At 48.5% G+C, this 12,905-nt stretch overlaps 1 protein-coding gene across 3 annotated transcripts in view; it reads right to left on the bottom strand.

The window, feature by feature from the left end:
* The window catches only part of GNE (glucosamine (UDP-N-acetyl)-2-epimerase/N-acetylmannosamine kinase), a 497,606-nt gene that overhangs the window by 394,670 nt on the left and 90,031 nt on the right, over nt 1-12,905 (bottom strand). For all 3 annotated transcript variants that reach the window (XM_030194355.1, XM_030194356.1, XM_030194357.1), the window contains exon 2: nt 3,765-3,967. In XM_030194355.1, coding sequence (XP_030050215.1) covers nt 3,765-3,967 — 203 coding nt within the window. The remainder of the gene's footprint in view (nt 1-3,764; nt 3,968-12,905) is intronic.

Raw genomic sequence — 12,905 nt, 5'->3', positions numbered from 1 at the left:
TGCATGGAAATCACTTCGGAGGAAATACAAATACACCATAAAACAGACTAAAAGAATACACTATAAAACTATGATTGGACCAAACTACAAAGACACGCACAAACTCTTCCACCTTGTAAATAAGCTGCTACACCTGTTACAAACAATAACAAAGAAATACCGGGGGTCGACGACCTCGCAAACTACTTCAAGGAGAAAATCACACAACTACGACTTAGAATACCTACCAGCCCTACCGAATACACCACATTCCTGAACTGTCTAGACCCAGAAGACGGAATACACCCAGCAGACAGGATCTGGACCGAATTCGAAGTACTGTCAGAAGATCTTATCCTTAAAACGCTTGAAAGATTCGCCAAATCCCAATGAAAACTAGACATCTGCCCAAGCAACCTCATGAAATCAGCCCCTCACCAATTCATAGTAGACTTAACGAACCACCTGAATTTCATGCTACAAAATGGACTTTTCCCAAAGGAAAAAGGAAAAATCCTACTCACCCCAATACCCAAAGACACAAAGAAAAACGCTAGTGAAATAACTAACTACAGACCAGTTGCATCCATACCACTAATAACCAAAATAACAGAAGGAATAGTAACTAAACAACTCACAAGTTATCTCGACAAGTTCTCAATACTGCATGACGCCCAATCAGGATTCCGTTCGAATCACAGCACAGAGACAGTACTAACTACCCTACTGACCAAATTTAAGCAACGGATCGCAACAGGTTCCAATATACTCCTCCTACAATTTGACATGTCAAGTGCATTTGACATGGTTGACCACGGAATCCTATTACACATTCTTGAATATTTCGGCATCGGAGGCAATGTCCTAAATTGGTTCAAGGGGTTCTTAACCTCACGCTCATACCAAGTCACATCAAATTCAACCACATCTGCTGCATGGACACCTGAGTGCGGAGTAGCGCAGGGATCTCCCCTCTCACCAACAATCTTCAACCTACTGATGACCTATCAAACCATAACCTCAACCCTTATATATATGCCGATGATATAACGATATATATTCCTTTTAAACAAAACATCAACGAAATCAACCAAAGTCTACACATCATGAACACCTGGGCAGACGCATTCCGACTGAAATTGAACGCAGAAAAAACTCAATGCCTCATATTAACCTCCCAATACAACACAACAAAATTTACTGCTATCAACACACCTAAACTAAACTTGCCAATTTCAGAAAATTTAAAAATCCTTGGAGTAACAATCGACCGCTACCTTACACTAGAGACCCACGTGAACAACACAACAAAAAAGATGTTCTTCTCCATGTGGAAGCTGAAAAGAATAAAACCATTCTTTCCAAGATCTGTCTTCCACAACCTGGTACAATCACTCGTATTAAGCCATCTAGATTACTGCAACTCATTATACGCAGGCTGCAAAGAACAAATAATGAGAAAACTTCAGACAGCCCAAAATACAGCAGCCAGACTCATTTTCGGAAAACCAAAATACGAAAGCGCAGCACCATTGCGCGAGAAACTACACTGGCTCCCACTCAGGGAACGTATCACCTTTAAAATATGCACGTTAGTGCACAAAATCATTCACGGTAAAGCCCCTGCATACATGTCTGACTTGGTAGACCTGCCACCCAGAAACGCCAAAAAATCATCCAGAACTTTCCTCAACCTCCACTTCCCTAAGTGCAAAGGCATAAAGTATAAAGTACTACATGCACCAACCTTCTCATACAAGAGCACGCAACTCTGGAACGCACTGCCACGCGGCCTGAGAGCGGTCTATGAGCTGACAGACTTCCGCAAACGATTGAAGACCTATCTCTTTGACAAAACATACCGCAAGGATCAAAACACATAAATCCCATATGCACCATAACAAAGCCTCAAGATATTATCCCATGTACTCCACTTCCCCGTACTCTCCCCCCATTCAACAATCTACCCACAGATAAAAAATGTCTACCCCATCGCCCTCTTGCTATTACTCGATCAGCGTAGTAATTCCCCAACGTCATATCCTTAAGCTTCTACGCCCCAAAGGTGATTGATCTGACTCTGTCTTCCTTAACTATTCATAATGTAAACCATAATCGTAATGTAACAAATTGTACTTCCATCATTTACAGTGTATTGTAAGCCACACTGAGCCCGCAAATAGGTGGAAAAATGTGGGATACAAATGCAATTAAATAAATATTTATTTCATGTCTCCTGGTTACTCAGGGTGAAATGAGTTAAAATTCAAGCAGCAAAATATAAAAATCACAAAAAGGTATACTGTCAAATATGCACAGTTTTAGAAATACAAAGTCCTGCATAACTTTTCCCAATATTTAGCCACCAAACTAAGCAAGCTTCGAGTAATCAGGGTTCATATGCAAATGAGATTTAGTTTCAAATAGAGTTCTGTCTGGAGCCACTGAAACTATTAGTATGTCCTTCTCAATGGCCACCTGAAATGGGGCTGAGTCCCCTACAATTACTTTCAATTATCTTTTTAAGAGCAATCTATTTTAAGTCACTTCTCTGCATGGATTTAGTGTATAATCCCAGCCACACAAACAGTTTCCCCTTAATGTACTGCTTCTCAGCAAATATCAATCCAAAGGAATAGTGGTGCACAAGATAAACAATCGGTTCACAAGTAAACTTGTCTGACCCTTTTCCAAGTCCGTGGCCAAACAGTGCTAGCAAAACATCACAAATCTGCTCATAATAGGGATAGCTCTTATTCTGATATACTCTTCCCTCTTCTACTAGCAGCATCAATGTAGGGCTGTATATCGATTAAAAGGTTTAATCACATGATCACGATCAAACATTTTAGCACGTGATTAATCGTATGATCCAAATGCCTACCATCTCCTCCCATCTCCATTCCCTTCCACTCCCCTCCATGGGCACCTCCTCCCATCCCTCCATCCATGATCACCATTGTTTCCCTGCTCTCTTTCTGCCCCTCTCATCTCTGTTCTTTGATCCTTCCATCCCCTATTTCCAGCATTTGTCTCTCTAACAACACCCCTCCCCCTGCATCTTTCTCTGCTTCCTCTTTCTCCTGCACCCCCCCGGTGGTCCTCACCTTCTTCCTTTTTTTCTGCGGGCACAACTGGCGAGGATCAACAGAAGACCAACTTTAAGGTACACTGGCACAGGGGGGATGGGTGATTTTGAATCACAGATAGGGAAGGGGGAGATGCTGGACTCCACCGAAGACAGAGGTTGGGAGTAGAAGAGAGCAAAGAGATGCTTGTAGGAAACAGGAAACACAGTAATGCGACTTTTTTTTTTAATCGCGACAGCTGATTTAATGCATTAATCGCAGAGTTAACTGCAATAAAAGTGCAGCCCTATAAAATACTAATCTTCCTTATTTCACACATCTCTGCCCTGGGAACATCTACACTTATATTACATAAAAGGAAGAACTATGTTTCCTGACCATTGTATAACCTTGGGAACTTTTAAAATGCCTAATTGCATAAATTCTGTTCTATACATTCAAGTCACTTACAAAAGTGCTACTTAAATGTTAAGTGCAATCATGTTAATGTTAACAGACACTGTCAAGCTATAAGAGATTATGTGTTTACCAGAAATTTAATAAAAAAGTTTTTAAAAAATCACTTCACTGCATGTTCAGCCAAAGATGACTGAGCTAATGAAGAAAGAAATGCAAAACTCGAACCAACAATTCTGAAGCTGGTTTATCACTGAGATTCTACAGAAGGAAAATTAGGAACGTAAGTTCCCACCTTACCCATAATCATCAATCAGATGAGAGCCCAGAACCACCACATCAAGTTCAAACGACTCTGGCTCTGCTTTGATACCAGACATAATCGGGGCAAGTTTGGAATAGTCCGCTCTGTTGCAAGTGGCAACACAAACTCTAAGCTTTCTCTGGTTCACCTTCTTCTCCATCGTTTCTCTTCTTTTTGAAAGATTCTGAAAATATATCTCCTAAAATAAAAATAGGAATCAAAAACAGCAATTACTATCTATGCATTCAAGAAAATATATATTACATTTATAAATATTATGCATCTGTTCAGAACAGTGGCTAACTAAAACTGAATGGGCCCCAGGCAGAAAAATTAAGATGGGCCCTTATAATACCATTATTTCAACACATTCCTAATTTTCCTTCAATGTTCATCTACTGAATTATGTATACTATGCCATGAATTCTGTTTTACTATGAATGTTCTTATTGTAATCCGCTTAGAACGATGGGATAATACGGAATATAAATTTTATAATAAATAAATAATAAAAACATTCCAATGACAGGCTCATCGGGAAAGGTAGGAGTGGATATGAGTAGAGAACTGGGGAGAGATGGAGAGGGTGGCAAAGCTGTATAATTTTATTGCTTATAATTTGATAGGAAACCCAGATCTTTGCTAAATCCTGTCTGCTGGTTGTGTCAAAATATTTTATCATTTTAACTTCAAAGCGAATGCTACATACCTGTAGAAGGTATTCTCCGAGGACAGCAGGCTGATTGTTCTCACTGATGGGTGACGTCCACGGCAGCCCCTCCAATCGGAATCTTCACTAGCAAAGTCCTTTGCTAGCCCCCGCGCGCCCGCGCGCACCGCGCATGCGCGGCCGTCTTCCCGCCCGAAACCGGCTCGAGCCGGCCAGTCTCGTATGTAGCAAAAGAGATACAAGGGAAGACACAACTCCAAAGGGGAGGCGGGCGGGTTTGTGAGAACAATCAGCCTGCTGTCCTCGGAGAATACCTTCTACAGGTATGTAGCATTCGCTTTCTCCGAGGACAAGCAGGCTGCTTGTTCTCACTGATGGGGTATCCCTAGCCCCCAGGCTCACTCAAAACAACAACCAGGGTCAATTGGGCCTCGCAACGGCGAGGACATAACTGAGATTGACCTAAAAAATTTACCAACTAACTGAGAGTGCAGCCTGGAACAGAACAAACAGGGCCCTCGGGGGGTGGAGTTGGATCCTAAAGCCCAAACAGGTTCTGAAGAACTGACTGCCCGAACCGACTGTCGTGTCGGGTATCCTGCTGCAGGCAGTAATGAGATGTGAATGTGTGGACAGATGACCACGTCGCAGCTTTGCAAATTTCTTCAATGGAGGCTGACTTCAAGTGGGCTACCGACGCAGCCATGGCTCTAACATTATGAGCCGTGACATGACCCTCAAGAGCCAGCCCCGCCTGGGCGTAAGTGAAGGAAATGCAATCTGCTAGCCAATTGGATATGGTGCGTTTCCCCACAGCCACTCCCCTCCTATTGGGATCAAAAGAAACAAACAATTGGGCGGACTGTCTGTTGGGCTGTGTCCGCTCCAGATAGAAGGCCAATGCTCTCTTGCAGTCCAATGTGTGCAGCTGACGTTCAGCAGGGCAGGAATGAGGACGGGGAAAGAATGTTGGCAAGACAATTGACTGGTTCAGATGGAACTCCGACACGACCTTTGGCAAGAACTTAGGGTGAGTGCGGAGGACTACTCTGTTATGATGAAATTTGGTGTAAGGGGCCTGGGCTACCAGGGCCTGAAGCTCACTGACTCTACGAGCTGAAGTAACTGCCACCAAGAAAATGACCTTCCAGGTCAAGTACTTCAGATGGCAGGAATTCAGTGGCTCAAAGGGAGGTTTCATCAGCTGGGTGAGAACGACATTGAGATCCCATGACACTGTAGGAGGTTTGACAGGGGGCTTTGACAAAAGCAAACCTCTCATGAAGCGAACAACTAAAGGCTGTCCTGAGATCGGCTTACCTTCCACACGGTAATGGTATGCACTGATTGCACTAAGGTGAACCCTTACAGAGTTGGTCTTGAGACCAGACTCAGACAAGTGCAGAAGGTATTCAAGCAGGGTCTGTGTAGGACAAGAGCGAGGATCTAGGGCCTTGCTGTCACACCAGACGGCAAACCTCCTCCATAGAAAGAAGTAACTCCTCTTAGTGGAATCTTTCCTGGAAGCAAGCAAGATGCGGGAGACACCCTCGGACAGACCCAAAGAGGCAAAGTCTACGCTCTCAACATCCAGGCCGTGAGAGCCAGGGACCGGAGGCTGGGATGCAGAAGCGCCCCTTTGTCCTGCGTGATGAGGGTCGGAAAACACTCCAATCTCCACGGTTCTTCGGAGAATAACTCCAGAAGAAGAGGGAACCAGATCTGACGCGGCCAAAAAGGAGCAATCAGAATCATGGTGCCTCGGTCTTGCTTGAGTTTCAACAAAGTCTTCCCCACCAGAGGAATGGGAGGATAAGCATACAGCAGGCCCTCCCCCCAATCCAGGAGGAAGGCATCCGATGCCAGTCTGCCGTGGGCCTGAAGCCTGGAACAGAACTGAGGGACTTTGTGGTTTGCTCGAGATGCGAAGAGATCCACCAAGGGGGTGCCCCACGCTTGGAAGATCTGGCGCACCACTCGGGAGTTGAGCGACCACTCGTGAGGTTGCATAATCCTGCTCAGTCTGTCGGCCAGACTGTTGTTTACGCCTGCCAGATATGTGGCTTGGAGCACCATGCCGTGACGGCGAGCCCAGAGCCACATGCTGACGGCTTCCTGACACAGGGGGCGAGATCCGGTGCCCCCCTGCTTGTTGACGTAGTACATGGCAACCTGGTTGTCTGTCTGAATTTGGATAATTTGGTGGGACAGCCGATCTCTGAAAGCCTTCAGAGCGTTCCAGATCGCTCGCAACTCCAGAAGATTGATCTGTAGATCGCGTTCCTGGAGGGACCAGCTTCCTTGGGTGTGAAGCCCATCGACATGAGCTCCCCATCCCAGGAGAGACGCATCCGTGGTCAGCACTTTTTGTGGCTGAGGAATTTGGAAAGGGCGTCCCAGAGTCAAATTGGACCAAATCGTCCACCAATACAGGGATTTGAGAAAACTCGTGGACAGGTGGATCATGTCTTCTAGATCCCCAGCAGCCTGAAACCACTGGGAAGCTAGGGTCCATTGGGCAGATCTCATGTGAAGGCGGGCCATGGGAGTCACATGAACTGTGGAGGCCATGTGGCCCAGCAATCTCAACATCTGCCGAGCTGTGATCTGCTGGGACGCTCGCACCCGCGAGACGAGGGACAACAAGTTGTTGGCTCTCGCCTCTGGGAGATAGGCGCGAGCCGTCCGAGAATCCAGCAGAGCTCCTATGAATTCGAGTCTCTGTGCCGGGAGAAGATGGGACTTTGGGTAATTTATCACAAACCCCAGTAGCTCCAGGAAGCGAATAGTCATCTGCATGGACTGCAGGGCTCCTGCCTCGGACGTGTTCTTCACCAGCCAATCGTCGAGATATGGGAACACGTGCACCCCCAGCCTGCGAAGTGCTGCTGCTACTACAGCCAAGCACTTTGTGAACACCCTTGGCGCAGAGGCGAGCCCAAAGGGTAGCACACAGTACTGGAAGTGACGTGTGCCCAGCTGAAATCGCAGATACTGTCTGTGAGCTGGCAGTATCGGGATGTGTGTGTAGGCATCCTTCAAGTCCAGAGAGCATAGCCAATCGTTTTCCTGAATCATGGGAAGTAGGGTGCCCAGGGAAAGCATCCTGAACTTTTCTTTGACCAGATATTTGTTCAGGGCCCTTAGGTCTAGGATGGGACGCATCCCCCCTGTTTTCTTTTCCACAAGGAAGTACCTGGAATAGAATCCCAGCCCTTCTTGCCCGGATGGCACGGGCTCGACCGCATTGGCGCTGAGAAGGGCGGAGAGTTCCTCTGCAAGTACCTGCTTGTGCTGGAAGCTGTAAGACTGAGCTCCCGGTGGGCAATTTGGAGGTTTTGAGGCCAAATTGAGGGTGTATCCTTGCCGGACTATTTGGAGAACCCACTGATCGGAGGTTATGAGAGGCCACCTTTGGTGAAAAGCTTTCAACCTCCCTCCGACTGGCAGGTCGCCCGGCACGGACACTTGGATGTCGGCTATGCTCTGCTGGAGCCAGTCAAAAGCTCACTCCTTGCTTTTGCTGGGGAGCCGAGGGGCCTTGCTGAGTCGCACGCTGCTGACGAGAGCGAGCGCGCTGGGGCTTAGCCTGGGCCGCAGGCTGTCGAGAAGGAGGATTGTACCTACGCTTGCCAGAAGAGTAGGAAACAGTCTTCCTTCCCCCAAAAAATCTTCTACCTGTAGAGGTAGAGGCTGAAGGCTGCCGGCGGGAGAACTTGTCGAATGCGGTGTCCCGCTGGTGGAGCTGCTCTACCACCTGCTCGACTTTCTCTCCAAAAATGTTATCCGCACGGCAAGGCGAGTCCGCAATCCGCTGCTGGAGTCTATTCTCCAGGTCGGAGGCACGCAGCCATGAGAGCCTGCGCATCACCACACCTTGAGCAGCGGCCCTGGACGCAACATCAAAGGTGTCATACACCCCTCTGGCCAGGAATTTTCTGCACGCCTTCAGCTGCCTGACCACCTCCTGAAAAGGCTTGGCTTGCTCAGGGGGGAGAGCATCAACCAAGCCCGCCAACTGCCGCACATTGTTCCGCATGTGTATGCTCGTGTAGAGCTGGTAAGACTGAATTTTGGCCACGAGCATAGAAGAATGGTAGGCCTTCCTCCCAAAGGAGTCTAAGGTTCTAGAGTCCTTGCCCGGGGGCGCCGAAGCATGCTCCCTAGAACTCTTAGCCTTCTTTAGGGCCAGATCCACAACTCCAGAATCATGAGGCAACTGAGTGCGCATCAGATCTGGGTCCCCATGGATCCGGTACTGGGACTCGATCTTCTTGGGGATGTGGGGATTAGTTAAGGGTTTTGTCCAGTTCGCAAGCAATGTCTTTTTTAGGACATGGTGCAAGGGAACAGTGGACTCTTCCTTAGGTGGAGAAGGATAGTCCAGGAGCTCAAACATTTCAGCCCTGGGCTCGTCCTCCACAACCACCGGGAAGGGGATGGCCGTAGACATCTCCCGGACAAAGGAAGCGAAAGACAGACTCTCAGGAGGAGAAAGCTGTCTTTTAGGAGAGGGAGTGGGATCGGAAGGAAGACCCTCAGACTCCTCGTCAGAGAAATATCTGGGGTCTTCTTCGTCTTCCCACGAGGCCTCACCCTCGGTGTCAGACACAAGTTCCCGGACCTGTGTCTGCAACCGTGCCCGACTCGACTCCGTGGAGCCACGTCCACGATGGGGGCGTCGAGAGGTAGACTCCCTCGCCCGCATCGGCGAAGCTCCCTCCGCCGACGTAGTCGGGGAGCCTTCCTGGGAGGCGACGGCAGCCGGCACCGACGCCGGAGACCTCACCTTGGGCAATGGGCCAGCCGGCGCCACGCTCGATGGTACCGGTGGCGCAAGCACCCCCGGTACCGGAGGGGTAGGGCGCAACAGCTCTCCCAGGATCTCTGGGAGAACGGCCCGGAGGCTCTCGTTCAGAGCGGCTGCGGAGAAAGGCATGGAAGTCGATGCAGGCGTCGACGTCAGAACCTGTTCCGGGCGTGGACGCTGTTCCGGGCTGTCCAGAGTGGAGCGCATCGACACCTCCTGAACAGAGGGTGAGCGGTCCTCTCGGTGCCGATGCCTACTGGGTGCCGACTCCCTCGGCGACCCAGAGCTCTCGGTACCGACATGGGAAGGGGACCGGTGACGATGCTTCTTCGATTTCTTGGAACGAAGCATGTCACCGGAGCTTCCCGGTACCGACGAGGAGGACGTAGAATCCAGCCGTCGCTTCCTTGGGGCCGAGGCCGAAGGAGGTCGGTCTCGGGGGGGCTGTACTGCAGGAGCCCTCAGGGTAGGGGGAGACCCACCCGAAGGCTCACCGCCACCAGCAGGGGAATGGACAGCCCTCACCTGCACTCCTGACGATGCACCACCGTCCGACGACATCAGCAGACGAGGTCCCGGTACCACCGACGTCGATGCAGCTATCCGATGTCTCGGCGCCGATGCAGAGGGCCGATGCCTCGATGCACTGGCGGCCGAGGATGAAGCTCTGGACGCTGAAGACGTCGATGCACTCGATACCCCCGGTGCCGATGCCGACGAAGAGCCCGAGAACAAAACGTTCCACTGGGCCAATCTCGCTACCTGAGTCCGCCTTTGCAAAAGGGAACACAGACTACAGGCCTGAGGGCGGTGCTCGGCCCCCAGACACTGAAGACACGACGCGTGCCTGTCAGTGAGCGAGATAACCCGGGCGCACTGGGTGCACTTCTTGAAGCCGCTGGAAGGCTTCGATGTCATGGGCGGAAAAGTCACGCCGGCGAAATCAAAATCCGAAATGACGAAATGAGCACCAAAACTTTGAGGGAGAAAAATCTCGACCGAGGCCGAAAAGAGGCCTACCCCGACGACGAAAGAAAACTTACCGGGGCAAAGTCTGAAAATACGGGAAGGGGCAAAACGAAACCCCGAGGGGGCTTCCGGAGCACTTCCCAACAATTTTTAAAGACTTTCCGAAGAAAAAACAACACGTCGAAGACAAAGGACGCGCGAGGTCGACTTTCCGGGGCTCAACACGGCGAAAACACGACCGTACCGAGTGCGGACAAAAGAAGACTGGCCGGCTCGAGCCGGTTTCGGGCGGGAAGACGGCCGCGCATGTGCGGTGCGTGCGAGGGCTAGCAAAGGACTTTGCTAGTGAAGATTCCGATTGGAGGGGCTGCCGTGGACGTCACCCATCAGTGAGAACAAGCAGCCTGCTTGTCACCGGAGAAAAGGTTTTACAATCCTGAATGGTTTTGAAATTTTCTTTTAGTATTATCATCATAAAGTCATTCATGCAATGCTCTGGTCTGACAAAATGCTGTCCTACAGAGCTGTCACCCTGGTTAGCACTGTAGTGTTTAACTTGGTGCCAATGTAAATTGAGACTAGTCTTCAGTATTTGGCCTAAACACAGCATCCTTCTTCACGTTTTTTTACATTGAATAATATAGACTACATTTAAGATGAGCATGTGCAGAACTCCTGTATGCTGAATGTTGATTTTTCCATGTGCGTGACACTGGGGTCCTGTGATATGGATGAGGTACCTATGGCATCTGACATACCAGCTACAAGAACAGTAGCAGCAGCAGGCAGTAAAACTGTTGCCATTGTTACCACAAGGCAAGAGAGAGCATGCTTTACAGTTGTCCTCACTTGAGCTGCAAATGGCAATAAACTGAAGCCGCTCATAATTTTTAAAAGAGTAACTATGCCGTTAGAATGATTACCTAGTGGTGTGGTGGTCCAAAGCAATACAAAAGGATGCATGGATAATGATGTGATTAAACTGCGGGAACAAAAAGGCATTAGGGCAAAACCAGTACATAAGTACATAAGTAGTGCCATACTGGGAAAGACCAAAGGTCCATCTAGCCCAGCATCCTGTCACCGACAGTGGCCAATCCAGGTCAAGGGCACCTGGCACGCTCCCCAAACGTAAAAACATTCCAGACAAGTTATACCTAAAAATGAGGAATTTTTCCAGTCCATTTAATAGCGGTCTATGGACTTGTCCTTTAGGAATCTATCTAACCCCTTTTTAAACTCCGTCAAGCTAACCGCCCGTACCACGTTCTCCGGCAATGAATTCCAGAGTCTAATTACACGTTGGGTGAAGAAAAATTTTCTCCGATTCGTTTTAAATTTACCACACTGTAGCTTCAACTCATGCCCTCTAGTCCTAGTATTTTTGGATAGCGTGAACAGTCGCTTCACATCCACCCGATCCATTCCACTCATTATTTTATACACTTCTATCATATCTCCCCTCAGCCGTCTCTTCTCCAAGCTGAAAAGCCCTAGCCTTCTCAGCCTCTCTTCATAGGAAAGTCGTCCCATCCCCACTATCATTTTCGTCGCCCTTCGCTGTACCTTTTCCAATTCTACTATATCTTTTTTGAGATACGGAGACCAGTACTGAACACAATACTCCAGGTGCGGTCGCACCATGGAGCGATACAACGGCATTATAACATCCGCACACCTGGACTCCATACCCTTCTTAATAACACCCAACATTCTATTCGCTTTCCTAGCCGCAGCAGCACACTGAGCAGAAGGTTTCAGCGTATCATCGACGACGACACCCAGATCCCTTTCTTGATCCGTAACTCCTAACGCGGAACCTTGCAAGACGTAGCTATAATTCGGGTTCCTCTTACCCACATGCATCACTTTGCACTTGTCAACATTGAACTTCATCTGCCACTTGCACGCCCATTCTCCCAGTCTCGCAAGGTCCTCCTGTAATCGTTCACATTCCTCCTGCGACTTGACGACCCTGAATAATTTTGTGTCATCGGCGAATTTAATTACCTCACTAGTTATTCCCATCTCTAGGTCATTTATAAATACATTAAAAAGCAACGGACCCAGCACAGACCCCTGCGGGACCCCACTAACTACCCTCCTCCACTGAGAATACTGGCCACGCAATCCTACTCTCTGCTTCCTATCTTTCAACCAGTTCTTAATCCATAATAATACCCTACCTCCGATTCCATGACTCTGCAATTTCTTCAGGAGTCTTTCGTGCGGCACTTTGTCAAACGCCTTCTGAAAATCCAGATATACAATATCAACCGGCTCCCCATTGTCCACATGTTTGCTTACCCCCTCAAAAAAATGCATTAGATTGGTGAGGCAAGACTTCCCTTCACTAAATCCGTGCTGACTTTGTCTCATCAGTCCATGTTTTTGTATATGCTCTGCAATTTTATTCTTAATAATAGCCTCCACCATCTTGCCCGGCACCGACGTCAGACTCACCGGTCTATAATTTCCCGGATCTCCTCTGGAACCTTTCTTAAAAATCGGAGTAACATTGGCTACCCTCCAGTCTTCCGGTATTACACTCGATTTTAGGGACAGATTGCATATTTCTAACAGGTGGTTCCTTTTCAAAGAAATCCTTACTAGCACTCAATGCTATGGCAGCTCAAGGAAAAAAAGTGTTCAGAAGGTGATCAATTCTGCTGGGACGCACATTGTTGT

Source organism: Microcaecilia unicolor, chromosome 2, assembly GCF_901765095.1.
Source record: "Microcaecilia unicolor chromosome 2, aMicUni1.1, whole genome shotgun sequence".
Taxonomy (NCBI): Eukaryota; Metazoa; Chordata; class Amphibia; order Gymnophiona; family Siphonopidae; genus Microcaecilia; species Microcaecilia unicolor.
Note: the sequence above shows the minus strand (reverse complement) of the source record. Positions and strands in the feature narration are given on the sequence as shown.